Genomic DNA, 23,254 nt, shown 5'->3' with positions numbered 1-23,254 from the left:
GAAAAGGGAACCCTCTTGCACCACTGGTGTGAATGCAAATTGATACAGCCACTATGGAAAACAGTATGGAGGCTCCTTAAAAAACTAAAAATATAACTACCATATGATCCAGCAATCCCACTACTGGGCATATACCCTGAGGCAACTATAATTCAAAAAGATACATGTACCACAATGTTCACTGCAGCACTATTTACAATTTCCAGGACATGGAAGCAACCTAAATGTCCATCGACAGATGAATGGTAAAGAAGATGTGGCACATATATACAATGGAATATTACTCAGCCATAAAAAAGAACAAAATTGGGTCATTTATAAAGACGTGGGTGGGCCTAGAGTCTATCATACAGAGTGAAATAAGTCAGAAAGAGAAAAACAAGTACCATGTGCTAACGCACATATATGTAATCTAAAAAAAACGGTACTGATGAACCTAGTGGCAGGGCAGGAATAAAGACGCAGACATAGAGAACAGACTTGAGGACACAGGCAGGGAAGGGGAAGCTGGGACGAAGTGAGAGAGTAGCAGTGACATATATACACTACCAAATGTAAAATGGATGGCTAGTAGGAAGCTGCTGCATAGCACAGGGCGATCAGCTCGATGCTTTGTGATGATCTAGAGGGGTGGGATAGGGAGGATGGGAGGGGGGCTCATGAGGGAGGGGATATGGGGATATATGTATACTTATAGCTGATTCACTTGTTGTACAACAGAAACTAACACAACCTTGTAAAGCAATTATACTGCAATAAAAGTTTTTTAAAGAGTCAAATTGAAGAAAACATTAGTACTAGTACATGTGCCATATGATTCAAAGTAATAATTAACACTTATATAGCTCTTGCTACATATTAGCCATCATTCCAAGGACTTTACTTATGTTAACTTATTTAATCTGCACAACCATCTGCATTTCACAGATGAGGAAACTGGGGCACTTGACTGAGGTCACACAGTTAGAATACAGCAAAGCCAAATTAGAACTCAGGTGTGTGGGTCCAGAGTCCATGATCATAACCACTATACTAAAAATGTAGTATATGAATATAAATAACATAGAAATAAATTTTGAGAAACACTGACACGGTCCACCACTTCCCCACTTCTCCCTCTCTCAACCTTACAGATAAGTAAACTGAACCTCCAAGAGGTTAAATAACATGCTCAAGGTCAACAGGAATAACAGGAAGTTATTCATAGAGCTATCACTACAATCCAGAATCTCCATGCTCAGATCTGGGGCTCCTACCTCCCCACCAGGGTGCCTCTGAACAGACCTTCTTATTTGCTCAGAATGTTTGATATGTAGTCTGTGCAGATTAACACATAACATCAGGGCTGGCTCCATGGGTGGATGATCTGTGCAGTTACACAGGGCTCTGCACTTGGCTTAATGCTCTGCTGCTGTCTTCTTGAATTCTTAACAATTTTTTAACAAGAGGCTCCATGGTTTCATTTTGCACTGGGACCTACAAATTATGTAGTGAGTCCTGCATAATATCTATGTTTCTGGAGAACCAGAGGAATTTTGCAAAAGTGATGAGGTGGCAGGAACCCCCTGCCTATGGTTTTGTTTTTTTGATACAAAGCTAGATTTTATTTGCAAATTTTTTTAATGTTAGCATATCTAAATTCATATATGTGATTGGTTTGCAGTTTTTGTTTTAATTTTTATTAGAGCATAGTTGCTTTACAATGTTGTATTAGTTTCTACTGTACAGCAAAGTGAATCAGCTATATGTATACATATATTCCCTCTTTTTTGGATTTCCTTCCCATTTAGGTCACCACAGAGCACTGAGTAGAGTTCCCTGTGCTATACAGTAGGTTCATTAGTTATCTACTTTATACATAGTATCAATAGTGTATATATGTCAATACCAATCTTCCAATTCATCCCACCTCCCCCTTTCCCCCTTGGTATGCATGTTTGCTCTCTACATCTGTGTCTCTATTTCTGCTTTGTAAATAAGATCATTTATACCAATTTTTTCAGATTCCACACATATGCATTAATATACCATACTTCTTTTTCCTTCTTACTTCACTCTGAATGACAGTCTCTAGGTCCACCCACATCTTTATAAATGACCCAATTTCGTTCCTTTTTATGGCTGAGTAATATTCCGTTGTATATATGTGCCACATCTTCTTTATCCATCATCTGTCAAGGGACATTTAGGTTGCCTCCATGTCCTGGAAATTGTAAATAGTGCTGCAGTGAACATTGTGGTGCATGTATCTTTTTGAATTATGGTTTTCTCAGGGTATATGCCCAGTAGTGGGATTGCTGGGTCATATGGTAGTTCTACTTTTAGTTTTTTAAGGAGCCTCCATACTGTTTTCCATAGTGGCTGTATCAATTTACATTCCCACCAGCGGTGCAAGAGGGTTCCCTTTTCTCCACACCCTCTCCAGCATTTGTTGTTTGTAGATTTTCTGATGATGCCCATTCTAACTGGAGTGAGGTGATACCTCATTGTAGTTTTGCTTTGCATTTCTCTAATAATTAGTGACGTTGAGCATCTTTTCATGTGTTTGTTGCCAATCTGTATGTCTTCTTTGGAGAAATGTCTATTTAGGTCTTCTGCCCATTTTTGGATTGGGTTGTTTATTTTTTTGATACTGAGCTTCATGAGCTGCTTGTATATTTTGGAGATTAATCCTTTGTCCATTGCTTCGTTTGCAAATATTTTGTCCCATTCTGAGGGTTGTCTTTTTGTCTCGTTTATGGTTTCCTTTGCTGTGCAAAAGCTTTTAAATTTCATTAGGTCCCATTTGTTTATTTTTGATTTTATTCCCATTACTCTAGGAGGTGGGTCAAAAAAGATCTTGCTGTGATTTATGTCACAGAGTGTTCTGCCTATGTTTTCCTCTAAGAGTTTTATAGTGTCTGGCCTTATATTTAGGTCTTTAATCCATTTTGAGTTTATTTTTGTAAATGGTGTTAGGAAGTGTTCTCATTTCATTCTTTTACGTGTAGCTGTCCAGTTTTCCCAGCTCCACTATTGAAGAGGCTGTCTTTGCTCCATTGTATATTCTAGCCTCCTTTGTCAAAGATAAGGTAACCATATGTGTGTGGGTTTATCTCTGGGCTTTCTAGCTTGTTCCACTGATCTATATTTCTGTTTTGTGCCAGTACCATACTGTCTTGATTACTGTAGCCCTGTAGTAGAGTCTGAAATTAGGGAGCCTGATTCCTCCAGCTCCGTTTTTTTTCCTTTTTTTTCTCAAGATTGCTTTTGCTATTCGAGGTCTTTTGTGTTTCCATACAAATTATAAAATTTTTTGTTCTAGGGCTTCCCTGGTGGCACAGTGGTTGAGAGTCCGCCTGCCGATGCAGGGGACATGGGTTCGTGCCCCGGTCTGGGAAGATCCCACATGCCGCGGAGCGGCTGGGCCCATGAGCCATGGCCGTTGAGCCTGCACGTCCGGAGCCTGTGCTCCGCAACGGGAGAGGCCACAACAGTGAGAGGTCCACATACCGCAAAAAAAAAAAAAAAAAAAAAAAAAAAAAAATTTTGTTCTAGTTCTGTGAAAAATGCCATTGGTAATTTGATAGCAATTGCATTGAATCTGTAGATTGCTTTGGGTCATATAGTCACTTTCACAATGTTGATTCTTCCAATCCTAGAACATGGTATAGCTTTCCATCTGTTTGTGTCATCTTTGATTTCTTTCATCAGTATCATAGTTTTCTGCATACAGGTCTTTTACCTCCTTACGTAGGTTTATTCCTAGGTATTTTATTCTTTTGTTGCAGTGGTAAATGGGATTGTTTCCTTAATTTCTCTTTCTGAATTTTCATTTTTAATGTATAGGAGTGCAAGAGATTTCTGTGTATTAATTTTGTATCCTGTGAGTTTACTAAGTTCATTGATTAGCTCTAGTAGTTTTCTGGTGGCATCTTTAGGATTTTCTATGTACTGTATAATGTCATCTGCAAACAGTGACAGTTTTACTTCTCCTTTGCCAGTTTGGATTCCTTTTACTTCTTTTTCTTCTCTGATTGCCGTGGCTAGGACTTCCAAAACTATGTTGAATAATAGTGGCGAGAGTGGATATCCTTGTCTTGTTCCTGATCTTAGAGGAAATGCTTTCAGTTTTTCACCATTGAGAATGACGATTGCTGTGGGTATGTCATAAATGGCCTTTATTATGTTGAGGTAGGTTTCCTCTATGCCCACTTTCTGGAGAGTTTTTATCATAAATGGGTGTTGAATTTTGTCAAAAGCTTGTTCTGCATCTATTGAGATGACCTTATGGTTTTTATTCTTCAATTTGTTAATATGGTGTATCACATTGATTGATTTGCATATATTGCCTTTGGAGTCAGACAGCCCCAAGTTCAATCACAGCTCTGCCACTTCCTTGTGACCTTGGGAAGTTCACTTAACTCCTTTGGGCCTCAGTTTTCTCATCTGTAAAAATGCAGATAATTCTTTTAGCCTTGATCTAGTTGCTGTTTGGGGCTTAAATAAGAAAATATCAGAGAAAGCAGTAAGAAATATTGTTTTGTTGCCTTTCTTTTAAAAAGCTAGAATGATTCATTGTCTCCCAGAGTAGCTATCACATGCCAAAGTACAACATGAACCTGTTCTGACTCAGGCTGCCTTCCCAGTTATCAGGCAGAAGAAAACTCCCAGAGAACCTTTTGTAATCTTGCTGATAGCACAAACTTCAAACTAGCTCCAGAAACTGATACTCCTTGGCATGGGAGGATGCCACCCTGCAGCTTGGGCTGGCCAGACAGAGGGCAATGAAGCCTGCAGTTTAAGAAGCACCCAACTGCTAGCTATTAACTGCTTTGGTATCATGATCTTTGAAGGCTGGAATATAAGTAAGTTTCGCCTAGAACAAAGATTCTCAACCTTGACTACACAACAGAATCATGAGAGTGGCTTCTAAAACATTCTATGACCAGGATCCCCTCACAGAGATGTTCTGATTCATTTGGTCTGGTATGGCCAACTATTGGGTATTTTTAAAGCTCTCTTAGGTAATTTTAATGTGAAGCCAGGTTTACAATGATCTAGAACAGTGGTTCTCAAAGTGTGGTCCCAGACCAGCAGCATCAATATTATGTGGAAACTAGTTAGAGATGCAATTTCAGAGCCCATCCCAGACCTACAGATAGAATCAGAATCTCTGAGGGCAATTTAGATTTTAACAAGCCCCCCAGGTAATTCTGATGCATGCTCAAATTTGAGAGCCACTGATCTAGAGAGAAGAATAAGAAGATATTAGCAAGAAGGGCAGATAATTTAATTATAAAACTCCCTATTTTTGGATATATAAAGTATATCCATCCCACAACCCCAAATTGGTTTGTAAAATTTTTAACTATCTTGTAGAATAAATATCCTCTCTCTAAACATCTGAGCCTCCAAAATGCCAGATTATTCTTCTTAATCTCTCTATTCATAATATAAGTTTCCTGGGGAGAACAGTAGAGAGATTTCTAAATGGAGCTTCTTATGAAACTTCTGATACTTTTTAAAAAGATTTACATGGTTAGGCTGAGTCATAACTTGATAATCTTCTTAAACACATTTTTTTACCCAAATTTCTCTAAATGAATCTTAATTACAGCATTTTTGTAACAATGTTTTGCTAAGTTTTTGACCTTGAGAAGAGCACAACTCACAGCGAGAAACGAGGCACGGTCCTAACTAGACACCTAGCACTTGTTTATTTTCCTTTTGACAAGAGAAATAACACAAATAGCAAATGTTTAATAATCCCCAACAAAATGAACACAAAGCGGCCTTCATCTACCTTTTCTCTTCGATGATGCAGTTTTGTAAAGGAATACCTCAGGGGTTGGGCAGAGGCTCAGGGAATATGAAACTAGGAGGGACCAGTAAGAACACAATACAATGGTATTTTCCAGGCATGTGTCAGGTCTACTGGTCCCTGTGGGCCTTTATTGTAAATGAATCATCTGTTAGACCAGCTGTGGGTGCCCTGACTCTGGAGTCTGTCAAGTTTTCATCTGGAATTTTTTCAGTCCCTCTGAGGAAAACAAATTACCATCTATAGCTCTAAAGAACAGATAGGACTTGTGATTTGCGCAATGGCCCTCATAAATCCTGTACTAAACCATCACTATCCCAAAGAGAAGGCATACTTTACGGTCTTCGCCTGAGCTCTCATCTGAAATCCTATTGGAAACTGACCCAAAGCAGCCACTGTGATGAAGGGAAGAGGAGGGAGAGAAGGGGGCCATGAATTCGACCTGAGAGGGCACCAAGATAAACAAATTCTTGATGATATGTCCCATAAATAAGTTTGAAATTCTCCTTGAAGGAAACAAGAAAACAACTGGCAGCTTCAACATCAAAATCATGCTCAGAAGAGCAAGAAAAATCACGGAGGCCAGAGTGAGGATGGCCACAGGGCCAGGGTGATTCCAAGAGGGAGGGAGGGAGGAGGTGAATCGTTCAGCAGCTGAGGCTGCCTGCTGGCAGAGGTGCTGGGCTACACAGGGAGACACCTGGCTGAGAATGAAGGGAGAGGAGAACATGGCAGTGGAAGGCCCTGGAGCGGGTGTGTGCCGTGCACCCTTAACAGATAGCGCTGTGAAAGAGTGGGTGATGGGCTTCTTTCCCTCAGCATTACATTTGTGAGATTCATCTGACTTGTGCTTGTAGTTTTAGTTTGTTCGTTCTCCTTGCTGTCTAGCATTCCACTGTGTTGATATACCAAAATGTATTTATCCATCCTGGTGTCCATGGATATTTAGCATGTTTCCAGTCAGGGCCATTAGGAACAGAGCTGCTACGAACATTCTTGTACATGTTTTCAGTGGACACACAGACACATTTCCCTTGGGCTTCTATTTAGTTAGAGGTGGAACTGCTGGCTTAGATTATTGGACTTCTTAATATGTCTTTAGACAAGATTGCGTTCTGTCTCACAGCCATTATACTCAACAAATAACATGAGGGTCTCCAGCTCCATTTTGCAGGTGGGAAACGGAGGCATAAAGAATGTGACTTTATGTTAGATCAGCTGCAGGGCCAGAAGAGAAGCTCCCCCGGTCCCCATTCCATCCTGAGCCTGCTCTTCCTGGCCACACCATATTAAACAAACCTTACTGTTATTACAATCAACAGGGCTTGTGAGTATTTAAAAAATAACCAGCAAAGTGGGAGCTGGTGGGGATTGTGCTGGATGGGAGGCCACCTTCTCATTACCATCTTCATTTCTGCATTGGCAAGTGTCTGTTTTGGAAAGTTGATCCCAGAGTAGTAAAAATAAAAAAGCCTCCGGGCATAACAAGTGCCTTGTTACCTTCAGCGGGCAGGGCTTCCTGCTGGAAAGCTTGCCCCAGGAAGAGGCTGCTCCACCCAGCCTGAGGTCAGGTGGCCCACCTCTCTTGGCCCTGAGCATGGAGCCATGTTCAGAGGACAGGAAGCTCCTGGGGGACTCCAGAGGTCAGGGACCTTCTTCATAACCTGAGCTTGTTCCTACAGGATTGGAAATCTGTCTAGACCCAGGTCACCCAGGCTCTTTTCAGCATTGAGTTTCTGTTCTGGATTTCTCCCATATGATTCAGAGGACCCCCTACCCCTACCCCTCTCACTTGTAGGTTTGAGGTCATTTGCTTAATTTGAACAGGATGGACCGAGACAAGTGGAGTAAGTAGGTGCTTCGCCAGCTAACACTGAGGTGCCCTGAACTCGTGAAGGCAACCTGGCATCCCGAAAAGCTCTCTGGAGGCCCCTGGGTAGGATGGGAGCAGCCCTCCATTTAGACTCAAGAGATGTGAGTTCTGGTGCCATTTCAATCCCTGCATATTGCACACTTCTTAACTTCTCTGGGATGATGGACGAGGAAGTGTGTTTGTATAAAGGGCCTTCTGATCACAAGGTATTGTTACATAAAGAAAGCCCATTCAATTTCTGAAGGCATGATTCTTCATCTTGTCGAGCCCGAACCTCTCAGGCTAGACAAGATGAAGACAATATGGCAGGCATAGTCTCCACCCGGGAACTTCTGTCCGGAAAAGAAGCCAGAGCCTCCCTTTGAATATGTCCCTTCAGCGCAAACAGCCTCTCACGGGACTCATTGCCATTACTGGGTGCCCAGTACAGCCGTGTCTGCTGTTAAAACATTGAAACACGTCTGTGCCTGCTGCTAACTAGTCACTGCCAGGAGTGCTCCCTCCCCTCCACGATCCAGCAACTAAAAAAATAACTCCAGCCCAGCAGGGGCGCCTCCAAGACCCTGCTGCAACACAAAAGCTGATTCCCTTCTGATTTTTAACATCACACCTGCCTTTCATTCATTCAGATATCAGATGTATAACTACAAAGCAGTGGATCTAAGTTTTTATGGAACTGGAGAATTAAGTACCCAAATAGAATAAGTAATATTATTTATCAATCAGCCATCTTATTCTTGAGGCTTGGTTCCAAATGACTTCTGGCTTATGCTAAAAGCAAATCTACTTTCAAAAGATAAAACTTTGCCATCTGTAAGGGTTTACAAAAGAGTAAACCCAATCCCAGTGACAACCTAAATGACAGGACCCAAAAACTATTTCAAGCAATGATAGCATCATTGGAATAAGTGTATAGCTCCAAAAAGTGAAGAGTTTATCCAAACATAATAATTTGGGGAAATCTTAATGCTGCTGGGTATCAGATGATATTAAGGAATTTTTAAAATAAATTTCTTTTTTTTAATACATTTATTTCTTTATGTATTTTTGGCTGCACTGGGTCTTCGTTGCTGCACGCAGGCTTTCTTTTTAGTTGTGGCGAGCGGGGGCTACTCTTTGCTGCGGTGCGCGGGCTTCACATTGCGGTGGCTTCTCTTGTTGCAGAGCATGGGCTCTAGGCACACGGGCTTCAGTAGTTGTGGCGTAAGGGCTTCAGTAGCTGTGGCTTGCGGGCTCTAGAGCGCAGGTTCAGTAGTTGTGGTGCACGGGCTTAGTTGCTCCGCAGCGTGTGGGATCTTCCCAGACCAGGGTCCTGTGTCCCCTGAATTGGTAGGCGGATTCTCAACCACTGCACCACCAGGGAAGCTCGATATTAAGGAATTATTATCAATTTTTAGATGTGATAATGATACTAAGTTAAGGTTTTTAAAGGAGTCTATTTTACAGATACATACTGAAACATTTACAGATGAAACAGGATGAAAGGGATTTGTTTCAAAATAATCTAAAGACAAAGTGGTAGGGGGGAGGGAGTGGGCTAGCGATTAATACATAGGCTTTTTTATACTATTCTCTCCACTTCTGTATGTTTTAAATTCTTCAAAAGTAAAGTTCAGCAAAATTGTTTCCAATCAGTCTATACCTCCCAGCCACCCCTGGTAGGTGGGAGAAAGAACAATTGAAAGCAGCCTGGATTAGGACATGGAGGACCCAGAAGGATCCACAGTCCAAACGCTACTTAAACACTGACTGTGTAGCTGTGGAAAGTCCTGTATTTCGCCTTGTGCCGCAGTTTCCAGCCTGTGAAACGCACATAACCTTAACACACACACACACACACACACACACACACACACACACACACACCATTCTGAAACAGACCAGGAGGAGTCTAAACAAGACAACATTTGTAAAACATTTTGCGTTCCTTGGGAGAAAGGTGTGACATAAAGGATGCATCACTGTAGGACCTCAGCACCCAGAGGGGTTGTGTGAAGTTTTGTTCAGATGATTCAGGATTCCCAGAGCTCCCCACAGATTTTTCAGAAACGACCTCATGCTTCCTTCTCTAAGCCAACTGAAAAAAGGAGCAGAAACAAAACACCCTGCTTCTACACAGGAGGCTTTTAGCAGCTCTGTTTACTCCTCCAACACAAAGCCCTTGTTTATGTGTGACAGATGGTAATACATGTTTCTCTCTTCTCTCCGCCCCCACTCATTTGTTCCCCTCTGTTCCTTTGTCCCCCTCCATTCTTCCTTTTCTCCAGTCCTTCTCTGCCTCACACCACTTTTCCTGAACTGATTCAAGGGCCAGGGAGAAGGATAAAGGCAGACAGAACGCCAAGCCCTAGGAGAACGCATGTGCCCAAGCTGGCTATTCATGCTGTCAGGCCCATGCACACAGTCGATTCTTGGTTCACAGCACTCATATTTGAAATGTATTTTTGAAGACAGAGTGACACACCTTTGAAACTGTAGGGGGCTCAGAGCAAACATTAGGAGGCCCATAAATATTTCTGTGGTAGGTTTCCATGGATTGCTTTCCCAAAGTAATCACAGTCGACACATTTGTGTACAGACACACACACACACACACACACACACACACACACACACACACTCCTGTTCCTTCCAGGCCCAGCCACTCCCCAGATAGAACCTAACCTTGTACCAAATACTTTTGTGCTAGGCGCAGTCTATAACGCAGCAGTGGAGGGGGTGTGAGGGGCTGAATAAGCTACAGCCTGCTCTCTATCCTCATGGAATGCTGCTGCTGTCCCTCACAGACCCAGGCAAGTGACTTAGTCTTTCCCAGCCTCCATTTCTTCGTCTGTAAAATGAAGGTATTCAAATAGGTAAATGACACTGACTCTTTTCCAGCTCTAAATATCTATGATTCTATGAGTAATCACACCAAGGCTCCCAGAGAATTCCCATAAACCGATCTACCTGACACCCCAATACTTGGTGGGGAGAGGGGAAGGTTTGTCAGAATAGATGTCAAACCAGTGCTCGAATGATGACCCGTATAGTACGGAAGAGAGAAGCTAAGGGCAAAGGGGGAAAGAAAAAATGGTATTGTTTAGTAGGGAAATAACGTGCTTATAAATAGGATCCGAGAAGGGGATCAAAGAGGAAAGAATTGATGTAATAGATACCAAGCCGAAGGAGAAGACAAGCTTTGGCACCTGCCTGTATGTCTAAGAGTAAAGACAGCAAGAAAGAAAAATCGGGCATAAGGAGGTGTGTGCCTGACGATAAACTCAGTCTCCTGAAACAAACATGCTTCCAGGGCTTCCTTGGTGGCGCAGTAGTTGAGAGTCCGCCTGCCGATGCAGGGGACGCGGGTTCGTGCCCCTGTCCGGGAGGATCCCACATGCCGCGGAGCGGCTGGGCCCGTGAGCCATGGCCACTGAGCCTGCGCGTCCGGAGCCTGTGCTCCGCAACGGGAGAGGCCACAACGGTGAGAGGCCCACATATAGCAAAAACAAACAAACAAACAAACAAAACATGCTTCCAACAGATGCATTCTCCAAGAAGCAGCATGCTGGCCCTTTTAAGAGAGGCCTCAGTTTGGTGCCTTGCTCTACACAAGGATAATAACTATCCCCCATGGCCACACCCACCCCCAGACAAGAAAGAGTAAAGATCCATGCTCAGAAAAAATGAAGTTGCTATTTCAGAATAGCTACCTCTGCAAATGATTAACTCCAGGATTTATTACCAATTAGGACTATAAATCTCTGCTTACTTTGGCTCCTGGAAAGTTGATTTCACTGGGGGATGGCGGGGTCGGTGGGGAGAATCCAAGCTTAAAAAGACACACTGCAAATTCAAAAGGAAGCAGGATACCTCAAGCACCAGAGCTGGAAAGCAGGCTTCACCCTGTGGTTCTAAGCAAACAGCCCAGCAGATGCCCACAGGGTTAGCAAAGTCAAAGAGACTAGTGCCACCGAGAAGAGGGCGTTGGGGCCTGGAAGGAGGGTGCATAACCGAGGGGCCCCCAGCGGCCAGGCCACAAAATGGCCAAAGCTGGCAGTGAAGCATGCGCATCAGGAGTTGTTTTTTTGTTTGTTTTTTTTTCTGGCCACACCACGCAGCTTGTGGGATCTTAGTTCCCTGACCAGGGATCGAACCCGGGCCCATGACAGTGAAAGTGACGAGTCCTAACCACTGGACCGCCAGGGAATTCCCACATCACGAGCTTTAACGTTCCTGATCTCAGGGGTCCTCAGCCTTGGCTGACCACTGGAATCACCTGTGAAGCTTTAAAAACACCTATGCTTGGGTCACACTGCAGACCAATTAAATCAGAATCTCTAGAGGATGAGGCTCAGGTATCAGGACTGTGCAAAAACTCCCCAGGTGACCCTCCAGGTGCAGCCAGGGTTGAGAACCACTGCTTATCTCATTTCCTCCTCACAGCAACCCCAAGGTATAGGTACAATATTCTCATGGTTTCATAGAAGAGAAAGCTGAGGCACAAAGACACTCAGTAACTGGTCCAGGGTTACACAGCTAATAGTGACAGAGGCATGATTTGAACCCAGACCTCGCACTCTTAACCATCATGCCCCATGGCCTCCAAGGCTACAGTTCTCAGTGTTCCAGGCCCTGAGCCTTCATGGGCTTTTCAAGGTAGAAAATGGGGTCTCTCAAACTATTTTCATATATCTTTTCCTAACAATTCTAATAGAAATGAAACATTAGCCCGTATTAATGCTACGTATTAACTAGGAAGGCAGGTTTCTTTCCTTCCCTTGGAATGAGAAGGTTGCACTGGACACTGCATGCTTATCAGGAGTTCTCATTCGTTCCTTCAACAAACATTAAGTGCCAGTGTTCTGCAGAGTCTATAAAATAGAACCACCCTGTGCAGATAAGCACACAACAGATATCCTAAGGGCCGAAACAGTGGCATGCACTAGACACTGTGAGAGTCCACAAATGAAAGTGGACAGCTGAGTGGCAGTAATGTACTATGACTTTGGTGAGTGAAAAATGGCAAAGTACATTGTAGGATCATATACGCATGTTGCTACGTGGTGAAATAAAAGATGGAGTCCCTAAGTGCAGGTATGGGATAATAAGATGCTATGAGGAGGTTGGGAATACCCTGCTGGTGATCCATAACTATTTAATCCAGAGTAGAAAATGCAAATTCCTGGCTAGCACCTACATGAGTACAGTGAGCTAGATGTCAACAGGGGAGGGGGGACTGAGGTGACCTCAAGAGCCCATATCCTAACTAAAGAGGCAACTAGTTCTCACCTCCAGCCAAACGTCTCCATATCGGAATGTGGGTACAGTGCTATCAGTCCTTCTGACTTGTTTAGGGGAAGCTGTAAATATGGGTTGCTTAATGCAAGATCTCCCAATTTTTAAACAGCATCTAATTCGAGTCTTTTCAGTACACTGTATAGACCAAAGAAAACACATCCAGCACCAGCTCTGCTTTCACAGTTGAGAGTGAGCTCCCTGCTTGACCCAAGATCCCAAAGCAACTGCTCATCCCACCTGTGCTTCCCTCCACCTCCCACCTACAGGTATGCTCATTTATTTTGGGTACGGCATCTGGAACAGCACCCTGGAAATCAGCGCCCGAGAAGAAGCCCTGCACCAAAGCACGTACCAGCGTTACGACGTGGACGACCCCTTCTCAGTGGAAGAAGGTTTCTCCTATGCCACAGAGGGCGAGAGCCAGGAGAACTGGGGCGGGCCTGCGGAAGACAAAGGCTTCTATTACCAGCAGATGTCAGATGCACAGGCAAACACCCAGACGAGTAGCAAGGCGAAGAGCAAAAGCAAACACAAACAGAACTCAGAGGCCCTGATTGCCAATGATGAGTTAGATTACTCTCCAGAGTAGGAGCAAACACGCAAGAAATGTGTAGAAATGATGGTGATTTATTTTCAGTAGCTTAACCTGTGGGCTAGAAGGTGGAAACGTCTTTGGCTCTCATTTCAAAAACCCAGCCTTCCCCAAAGTCAGTCCCCAGTCATAGCCTGTCATTTGCCACTTCTGCTCTTCAGGATGGTTCTGTCGAAGGGCTTCACCCAGGTCCCATAGCTGGTCCCCTTGTAAAAAACAAACACAAAAACAAAAAACAAAAACACTAAACAAGAAGCTACAAGAAGTTCTATCTTAGGTGCAACCATCAGAGCTGATGGCAGCAAACGTTTCCCAGGCCTTTGCTTTGCTGGTTGAATCTTTTCGCTTCTTACTAAGGCCCCAAGAAGCAGGGAGTAAACTTCTTGGACCACACTGAGGCTGCAGCTCCTCCTGGAGATGTGCCAAAGCAGGCAGGGGTGGGCACAAGGCAGCATTTCAACCACCTGAGGCCACAAGGGCAAAGCTCTGTTCTCAGCATGCTGGGCTGAGAGCTGCTCCCTGAGGCCAGGTGGCACATGGCACTTCCTCAGCAAGCCACATTTTGTCCTGAAATCTCACAAAAACAAATTCATGGAGATGCGTGGCTCTTGTTCTTCGCCAAGGTTCTCACAATCTCCCAACTAGAACTTTAGGACACAGCATAGGTCAGGGACTCTGAGACCATGACCCCAAAGATTTCAGACTCACCATAGACCCAATAATATGGTGAGAAGTACCATCAAACTCTACTTAAATGCCCAGGAAAAAAAAAAAAAAAAAAAAAAAAAAAACCTGAATAACCATCTCTTGCAGTGAAGGCCAGAAGGGCATTGGCAAAAATTAACTCTCTGTCATGCCTTCTCTTATACCAGACTCTAAGCTCCTGCTGATAGGATGAAAGAGGGCAAAGTAGGAGCATGATTTCATGGCACTAGTATGCCTTGAAGAAGTAGGCTGTTTGTTTTATGATCAGATAAAAAAGCTTTACAAGGAGAAGTGACCCAGCCACTGAGATCACATTGCAAACTCTACTTCAGATTTCTAAAATTATAAATTCTGTAGTTTTTTGAGATATGCAACCACTTGATTGGTGGGTGCTGCTCTAAAAACAAAAATATTGAAGCACAGCTACTTAGTAACTGCATTCCATGAGATCACATTTCACTTCTGAACCTTATTTCTCTGGAGTAGCTCACTTTTAGATGTGTATTTTTCCTGTTATTTCCCAAAGTAGTTTCACTGAAGCCCAGAGAAAAATCTGGTAAGGTCTAAATCTGGGCCATAGAGGGGCTCTTAAAGGTATTTTCTCTGAAACAAGGTGGAAGAGAACATTTGCAACAACAGAAAAACACATGGTCTATGCATTCTAGTCCTGGGTTACAGGGATTCCAACACTGCCTTGAGATGTGCACACATGTATGTGAAGGCACAATTTGGATCAAGCTAAAATCTTTGTGAGAATTTCCTGAAAGGGAGGCGCAATAGCAAATTCTTTGCTCTCTCTGTCTCCTGGATCTAGAGTTATGCCAAAAGTTTTCCAGAACATCAACTAATGTTTAAGTCTATTCTTTCTTAAAGGTTGAAGTTTGTGCCACCTTGGCATGTTTCAGGATTATAAACAGGAGGCAAAAGCACATTTTTATGCAAAACTAACACTGATCAAGAATGTACCAAGTCTTAAGCAATGCGAATAAAAAGAAATGTAACATCTGTCCTTGGAGGCTCACAGCCCAGGGAACGAGCAGCACCAGAGCCTGATAAATGTAGATAAAACAACCGAACCTGACAAGTCCTCTTGGTTGATGCCCTGGGCTTTAACATAATATTTTTTTTGTTGTTTTTTTTTTTTTTTGCTGTACGCGGGCCTCTCACTGTTGTGGCCTCCCCCATTGCGGAGCACAGGCTCCGGACGCACAGGCCCAGCGGCCATGGCTCACAGGCCCAGCCTCTCCGCGGCATGTGGGATCTTCCCAGACCGGGGCACGAACCCGTATCCCCTGCATCGGCAGGCGGACTCTCAACCACTGCGCCACCAGGGAAGCCCCATAATATTTTTTAAAAGATCAACCGAAACTAGTTTTTTTTTTTTAAATAAACTGCATATCCCACCCATAGCCAATGTATGCCATTTAAATTCAAATAATTACTGTTTCCAGATCTTCTTTTTCATTCCTCTGTATTAAGTGTTTAGAGCTCTGGTTTCCTGAGGTCATTTTTTCATTTTAATGTAATGCTTGGCAATGCCATTTTTCTCTCGCCTAAGATTAACCATAAAGATACAGTGCCTGGTGTGTGAAATACATCCTTGGGGATTAAATTCACTATCAGTAATTTTTGTGAAAACAAAGTTTCGAACTGGTCTTAGGACTCAACAAATCTGCCTAATTTAAATATAATCTGTTAAACTTGAGACACATCCAGACAGATGGGATGGGGCTGTATTCCTTAAAAGTGTTCAAAGAGAAATATGAATACAAAAATAACAAAATCTTAACGTGAGTGAAAGAGCTTCCTTTTACTAGTAAGGTGTAGGTATTAGCATAACCATTGTCTGGTGGCAGACGTATGCAGTTTCTGCAGCGTGAGAAGAGAGAAGGCATGCTTTGGTAAACCCCGTTGGTCCTGATTTCTTGAAGGCCTTCTCTAAATCACTCTCATTTCAGGAGTCATTTCTCACCAGTAGCATCTCTATATTTTTTTAAGCTTTGCTCTCGTTATTGCTCTAAAGTTGATTAGTCATTTCACCCGTGACCTTGGCTTTTTAAAAAAATTAGTCAATATGATAGAAAAAGGTTTTCAAGATAAATAGACATGTTTTTCCCTCATGTTTCCCAGCCTCTGTTAAACAGTCCTAGATTTCACAATGCAGCTTTCAAATACCATCAGCCACTAGAATGATTAGAGTAGCGTTTCCTAATTAATTATCTTAAGACCATATTTGTGGGACCACGTTATAAGATCACCCTATAATTACCTCAGAAACTTAGCCCCTTGAACAGAGTCCAAGAAAGACCTATACTTTACTGAATCCTCTGTAGCAAGAGCTCTTTCAGTGAGATTTCATCATGTGGATTTATGATTTGGAGGCAATTACTTGATTTTTTTAAATTGTATGCTCTTTATTAGCACTCTGCTTCATTTCAAGAGGATTTCAGGTGGCTATAAAAATACATATAATACAGAAAGATTAAGTGAGGAACTGAGGCAAATAAAAATAGAAATAGAAAGGATAAGACAAGGCTAGACGTGTATTTAGTGCACAAATGCAGAACCTTGACATGCATTGGTAGATTTGCCAATGAGGAGGCAACTTAAGACATAATGGAATTGTTGGTAATGACAACAAGAAGTATTCCTGGATGATAAGAATATATCCTTCCCCATGAGGGCAGAGAATTGCAATACCATAATAAGCTTCAGAGCTAGATTTTACCAACTGCATGTGCCTGGCATATAGTGGATGTTCAATAAATATCTGATGATCAGATGGATGGGTGGATGGATGAATGAAAGGAAAATGAAATATCATTTATTCAACAATTTTTTGTGGAGAGCTTATTATGTGCTGTAGGGGTTCAAATATCGAAAAGACCTCCCTCCACTGGAAAGATCATACAGAATGCAGCCCTTGTGTTGAGCCTTGTGGGGTGGGGAGCATTTTGCCAGGTAGAAATGAGGGAGATGCTTGCCAGATGGAGGATCAGATGAGTAAGGTGTAGACTGTGGCTAACAGCTGTCTCCTGACTAATAATTTGTACTGTGCCTCTTTCAAGGGAAAGCAAGAAGCTAGTTTGACAGGAGCACATGATTTGTATTCAGAACTGTAGGAAATAATGCTGAGAAGGCAAGTCAGGGCTCACGCACAGATAGACGTGAATGTTGAACTGAGCTGGCTGGCTCTCCTTGGGTGGGGCGGCAATGAGGAAATGATGAAAGTATGAATCAGGGAAGGCTGGACTTTAAGAAGCTGGGGCAGTGGCTTCATCTGCCTAGCAAGGAGCTAAGAAATTACATACACACTCCTAGTTGATTTAACATACCTAAAGGGGGAAAATATCCATACTTAAAACAATGTATGATTCTTCCTTCGAAATCCTGTCTGATTTCATCAACTTAGGAGAAGTATAGTCATTTAACATGTGGACAGACAACACAAAGTTATTCCCAGCAACTTTAAAATTTTCAACATTAAATTTAAACAACCAAACCTAACAACATTTTATATCTATCTAACCTGAACAGTAAAACCGCAGCTCAAGATTTTACTCAACTTGAGTGTAAAGCCACTTTGTGAAAGGAAAGGAATGATAGAATTAGGTCAAGAATCCAGTTCTTAGTAACAAACTAATAGCTAATCAAATGTCAACATAATGGTCTTGATGAGCCTGTTTAATAAAAAGGGGGGGGGAAAGGTTGTTGAATTTAATGATCCATCTTTCTCTAGAACCTGTGGGTTGGTCAGGATATAAACCTAGTAATATCAGGGAAACAAAGCACAAACTCCTTCAAAGAAATGTCTTTCCCCCATTCTGAAAAGAGTTGATGAACCTGAACTCCTTTACATCCCACTTGTAAATCTACTTTACAAGGGGCTACCTCTTCTCCGCATTATAAAGAGAAGCTACAGGAGTTTGAGAATCTGTCTAAAAGACTAGAGGAAATTGCTGTCCCCTTTCCCACTAGATTTTGGCAGGGCCGAGATGTCAGTGGAAGCCCACTGAGGGTCAGCCGCACGTTTACTAATTCTGTGTCTCAGACTAAAATGTCTTGTCGGGTGGAGATGTCAGAATGTGTCTGAAGCCACAGTTAGGGTCAACTCACCGAGTCCTCGCGGCGGTTAACAGTCCACTCTGGAATTTAAGCCCTTGGGCTAGTGCGCACTCCGAAGACCAGCTTAATTTCTTATGCTGGAGGAAAGGGCGGAGCAAATTCGCCGCCCTCCAAATTCCCCAGGTGGAATTCGCACTCCATGGTGTTTAGAACAAGACTTGTCCAGGAAGGTTTTTCTCTCTCAAATTTCCACGGAGCCTCAGTTTCTCCCATATGCATGCACCTCCCGCACGCTGAGGACCCCCTTGCCTACAGGCAAAGAGAGGCGCCAACTGGTAACCAGTGGTGGCGCCGCCGTGAGACAGCCAATAAGGTGTAAGTAAACAACGCGCAAGCGCAAGACAGCATTCCAACCCTCAGGTCCCACCGCAAGCGGGAACTTGGATGCTGTTTCCACAAAGGAGTTTGTATTTCTCAACTGGAATGGTGATGGGTAGCAGAAAGCCCCTTTCGTGTACAGATTTGTTAGTCCTGTGTCTACTTTTATTGTCTCTCAGACTTTTGAGGAGAGGCTCTTGTAATTTTTCCCCCCATCAGGAGCAACTTTGTTTCTTAAAGGCTTTCCTCTTCTTGCCCGGTTTGAGTAACTCACTGGTCATTCTGAAATACCTAGGCACTTGCCTTGTGCCATAACTACTTCTTTAAGAAAATGTTTTCGTTTTTTAGGACTTAACGCCCAAAAGGGATTAGTGGAAGTTTTGAAGACCATCAAAAGTGAACATATATTCTGTAGCATCAACTAAAATAGTGTTAGAAATCATTAAACAGTATGCTACGTGCATGGAGTTACAAAATTCACATAGGACCTTCACAAAGACAGCTTTGGGCTTGAAGTCTTCTGAAGGCAGGTAGCTGTAATTTCTCATTCTACGAGAACGTTTAGTGCATTTTGATACAATAAGGAAAGAAAATGGCTTGATATTAGAACTAGGAAACAGGGGCAGCCTGGATTTTTTCATTAGGGACTCCCTCTGTGCTTTTTTTCCCCGTTTTCCTGACATTGACATTGGTGGCATTGACTAACGGGAATTGTGCGTCGTGTGAATTTCCCAGGAAGTGCAGACTATGAAGGACTGTATTCATTCTGAGAAGGCTGTTCCTTGTACATCTCCTACTAATTGGTCGTGGCAGTTGCAGGTACTTTGTCTCACTCACTCACGCTTCCAGAGGCTAGACTCTACCCTGGAAATCATAAACACCCACCTTCCAAAGCAAAAACACAGTTAATGCTATGATGGCGCATAAATACCTCAACCATCTGGGCTGATAGAAGGGGCTGCAGGTCTTTTAAAGAGCAGCTATAGTCCTCATCCCATATAGGCACACCATCTAACCAGGACTCACATTCTAGCTTTTCTCACTGTGGAAAAGAAACATTACTGTTTAATTCATATCCAAAGTTATAAATACAGCTTGTAAATTTTACTAACGTGTTTCATTTTTGTTTGGTCCTTGAGAGCTACAACTTGCGTTTTTGCAGATGGTAACTTCTGGTGTTGTTCTCTGCTTTTTTTTTTTTTTTTTTCCTTTTCTGGTATGAACTTGCTGTATTTGTTAAAGTTTGTTTTGTGGTTTCTAATTCCCATTGGTGCACCGTACAATGGGGTGTGTAGTGTCATGAAGAAAGAAATAATATGCAGCTATGTTATGAAGTGTGTTTTATTTTTAAATGACTGTGATGTTGACAATATATTGATTTATCAAGACACTAAGGGAAAATTCTAAATTTACCAAAATGTGTATATTTTAATAAATGCATAAAGCTTTATTGTGTGCCTTTAAATTTAAAAATGGGTTTATAAAGAAAGTCAGAAACAAGTGTCTTACTATAAAATATACATAAAAGTGTAAAGCTCTTACACAGGAGATGACCAATAGAAAAAAGAAAAGAAAAAGGAGCTTTCCCATATTTTGTTACCTTAACCAGTATCTGAAGTCTGCTACTTTCTTTCCATCCTAAAATGGAGATAAGTGAATCTTGCCTTAAATGTTTCAATTGTCCTTTGTAGAAAAGCCAGATAAATGAGCTCATTTTTTGGAACTAATTGCATTATTGTGGAAAATTCATTTTCAGAATAAAAATATTTTAAAAATTACAGCTAATCGACTATTAAAATTTAAATTTGAAGAAAGTGCCATCCTACCTTATAAAGTTCACTTTACTTCTGTGAAGAAGCTAAAATTCCACTTTAGCAGACTCTTGGGAGAACGTGACGTGATTCCATCTCCCTCTCACCATTTTCCTCCAACAAGGTACAGGGCTCTCCCTGGGACCCTACTCACTATGCTACCTCATGAGTTACCCCATTCCCAGTTCCAACTCCCAGTCACAGCCACACACCACTCCACCCTCAGCACCATGGAACATTCGAGTCATTGCCCTCCTTCATTTTTTGGACAAATTGCAGGAACATTACCTGCCTATAGTCTCAAACCCAATTCATGACAGTAGCATTCATTTATTTTACTTTTTGATGGCACAGGTAGTGACACCTGGAGAAAAGGTAGAGGGGAGTATCAGGGTCACATATTGCCCACACCACATGAGATGCAAAGAACCTGCCATGTCTTTATCCTACAACTCCTTAATCTCCCTTGCAAAGGTTCACACACACCCCCCGGGTGGCAGGGGAGAGAAAAACAAACTTTAAATATATTAATTTATGGAATCACAGTTGCCTTCCAGTTTGGCCTCTTTTTAGATGATCTATTCTATGTGGGATAAATTCTCCATCTTCTGGATTCCCTCCCTTCCTCCCCCTTGCTTCTTTCCAAAATGGCATCTGGGAACAGAGCCTATGAGATCTCCTAAGAGGGGGGGGAGTTGGGGTACAGATGAGAACTACGGTGTTCTGGACCCTTAATGGATACTGCTGAAGAATGGTTACCAGGATGGCTCCCTGGACAGATGACCACTGAAGAACGACTGGCCAAGGAGGTTTCATGATGGCATTCATTTCCAAAGTCCATAGGCCTGGCATTTAACTCCAGAAAAGTGCCTGTACATTGATGCCTCTTCATACGGACTCCAGGCCTTTGCTGGTCCACTGAGGCCTCAGCATTTCCACATTAGAACCCACTGCATCCCACCCCACATACCCTCTGGGCCTGGGGAACCAGGAGCACCACCTGGGACTCAAGTAGCAGCCACTCCCTTCACTAATGATGCACTATCATTTCTGGGCTCTGTTCATGGAGGCTTACAGCCAGTGGTGTGCAGCAGCCTGCACATAACAATGATTAACTTTCCGTGACTTTTGTGTCAGTTCCTGAAACAACCATTATTATTTTTTGTGAATTTTATTTTATTTATTTTTTTACACAGCAGGTTCATATTAGTTATCCATTTTAATCATATTATTGTATATATGTCAATCCCAATCTCCCAATTCATCCCACCACCACCACCCCTGCCCCCGCTGCGCTTTCCCCCTTGGTGTCCATATATTTGTTCTCTACATCTGTGTCTCTATTTCTGCCCTCAAACCGGTTCATCTGTACCATTTTTCTAGGTTCCACATATATGCATTAATATACGATATTTGTTTTTCTCTTTCTGACTTACTTCACTCTGTATGACAGTCTCTAGATCCATCCACGTCTCTACAAATGACTCAATTTCATTCCTTTTTATGGCTGAGTAATATTCCATTGTATATATATGTGCCACATCTTCTTTATCCATTCACCTGTCGATGGGCACTCAGGTTGCTTCCATGTCCTGGCTATTGTAAGTAGTGCTGCAATGAACATTGGGGTGCATGTGTCTTTTTGAATTATGGTTTTCTCTGGGTATATGCCCAGTAGTGGGATTGCTGGGTCATATGGTAATTCTATTTTTAGTTTTTTAAGAAACCTCCATACTGTTCTCCATAGTGGCTGTATCAATTTACTTTCCCACCAACAGTGCAAGAGGTTCCCTTTTCTCCACACCCTCTCCAGCATTTGTTGTTTGTAGATTTTCCGATGATGCCCATTCTAACTGGAGTGAGGTGATACCTCATTGTAGTTTTGATTTGCATTTCTCTAATAATTAGTGATGTTGAGCAGCTTTTCATGTGCTTCTTGGCCATCTGTATGTCTTCTTTGGAGAAATGTCTATTTAGGTCTTCTGCCCATTTTTGGATTGGGTTGTTTGCTTTTTTAATATTGAGCTGCATTAGCTGTTTATATATTTTAGAGATTAATCCTTTGTCCATTGATTCGTTTGCAAATATTTTCTCCCATTCTGCAGGTTGTCTTTTCATCTTGTTTGTAGTTTCCTTTGCTGTGCAAAAGCTTTTAAGTTTCATTAGGTCCCATTTGTTTATTTTTGTTTTTATTTCCATTACTCTAGTAGGAGGTGGATCAAAAAAGAGCTTGCTGTGATTTATGTCAAAGAGTGTTCTTCCTATGTTTTCCTCTCTGAAACAACCATTATTAACACTTAACTTCTACAAACTTACAATTAGTTATATTAAAAATAAATGTGATAAATACTCAAAACTAATTATTTTATTACATGTAACCATTATCTATGCTCTTGAGGTTATTTACAACTGTTACATGTGTATGGGGGAAATACTATATAATGATATGCTATTACACATTTCTTCCCAGCTCCATGTTCAATGAGTTCACATTGATAGATTGAAATCAGCCACGGTGGAAGTATTTACACTGTGCAAACTGGCACATGCTGCAAAATCAGGGTTGGTTTTTGTTTTTTGTTTTTGTTTTTCCAGAGAGCTGTTAAACATTTATAAGCACACCATGGCTTATATCCTTTCCAGCTAAGTATACCATAAGCCTTCTGATGTTTTAAGGTGTTCTCACTCCTATCACACCGCTGCACACAGAGCAGGGAAAGCCTGCACAGGTATTTTTCCCTCTCCGT

General features: G+C 42.2%; 1 protein-coding gene across 1 annotated transcript in view; it reads left to right on the top strand.

Annotated features, from left to right (window-relative positions):
• SLC7A14 (solute carrier family 7 member 14) overlaps positions 1-13,545 on the top strand; it is a 69,078-nt gene extending 55,533 nt beyond the window's left edge. Inside the window, exon 7 of the mRNA XM_060100026.1 lies at positions 13,223-13,545. Within this exon, the coding sequence (XP_059956009.1) occupies positions 13,223-13,545 (323 nt within the window). The remainder of the gene's footprint in view (positions 1-13,222) is intronic.
• The last annotated feature ends 9,709 nt before the right edge of the window (positions 13,546-23,254 follow it).

Source organism: Mesoplodon densirostris, chromosome 5 (assembly GCF_025265405.1).
Source record: "Mesoplodon densirostris isolate mMesDen1 chromosome 5, mMesDen1 primary haplotype, whole genome shotgun sequence".
NCBI lineage: Eukaryota > Metazoa > Chordata > Mammalia > Artiodactyla > Ziphiidae > Mesoplodon > Mesoplodon densirostris.
The sequence above is the reverse complement of the archived record's forward strand: the minus strand, read 5'-3'. Positions and strand labels throughout refer to the sequence as shown.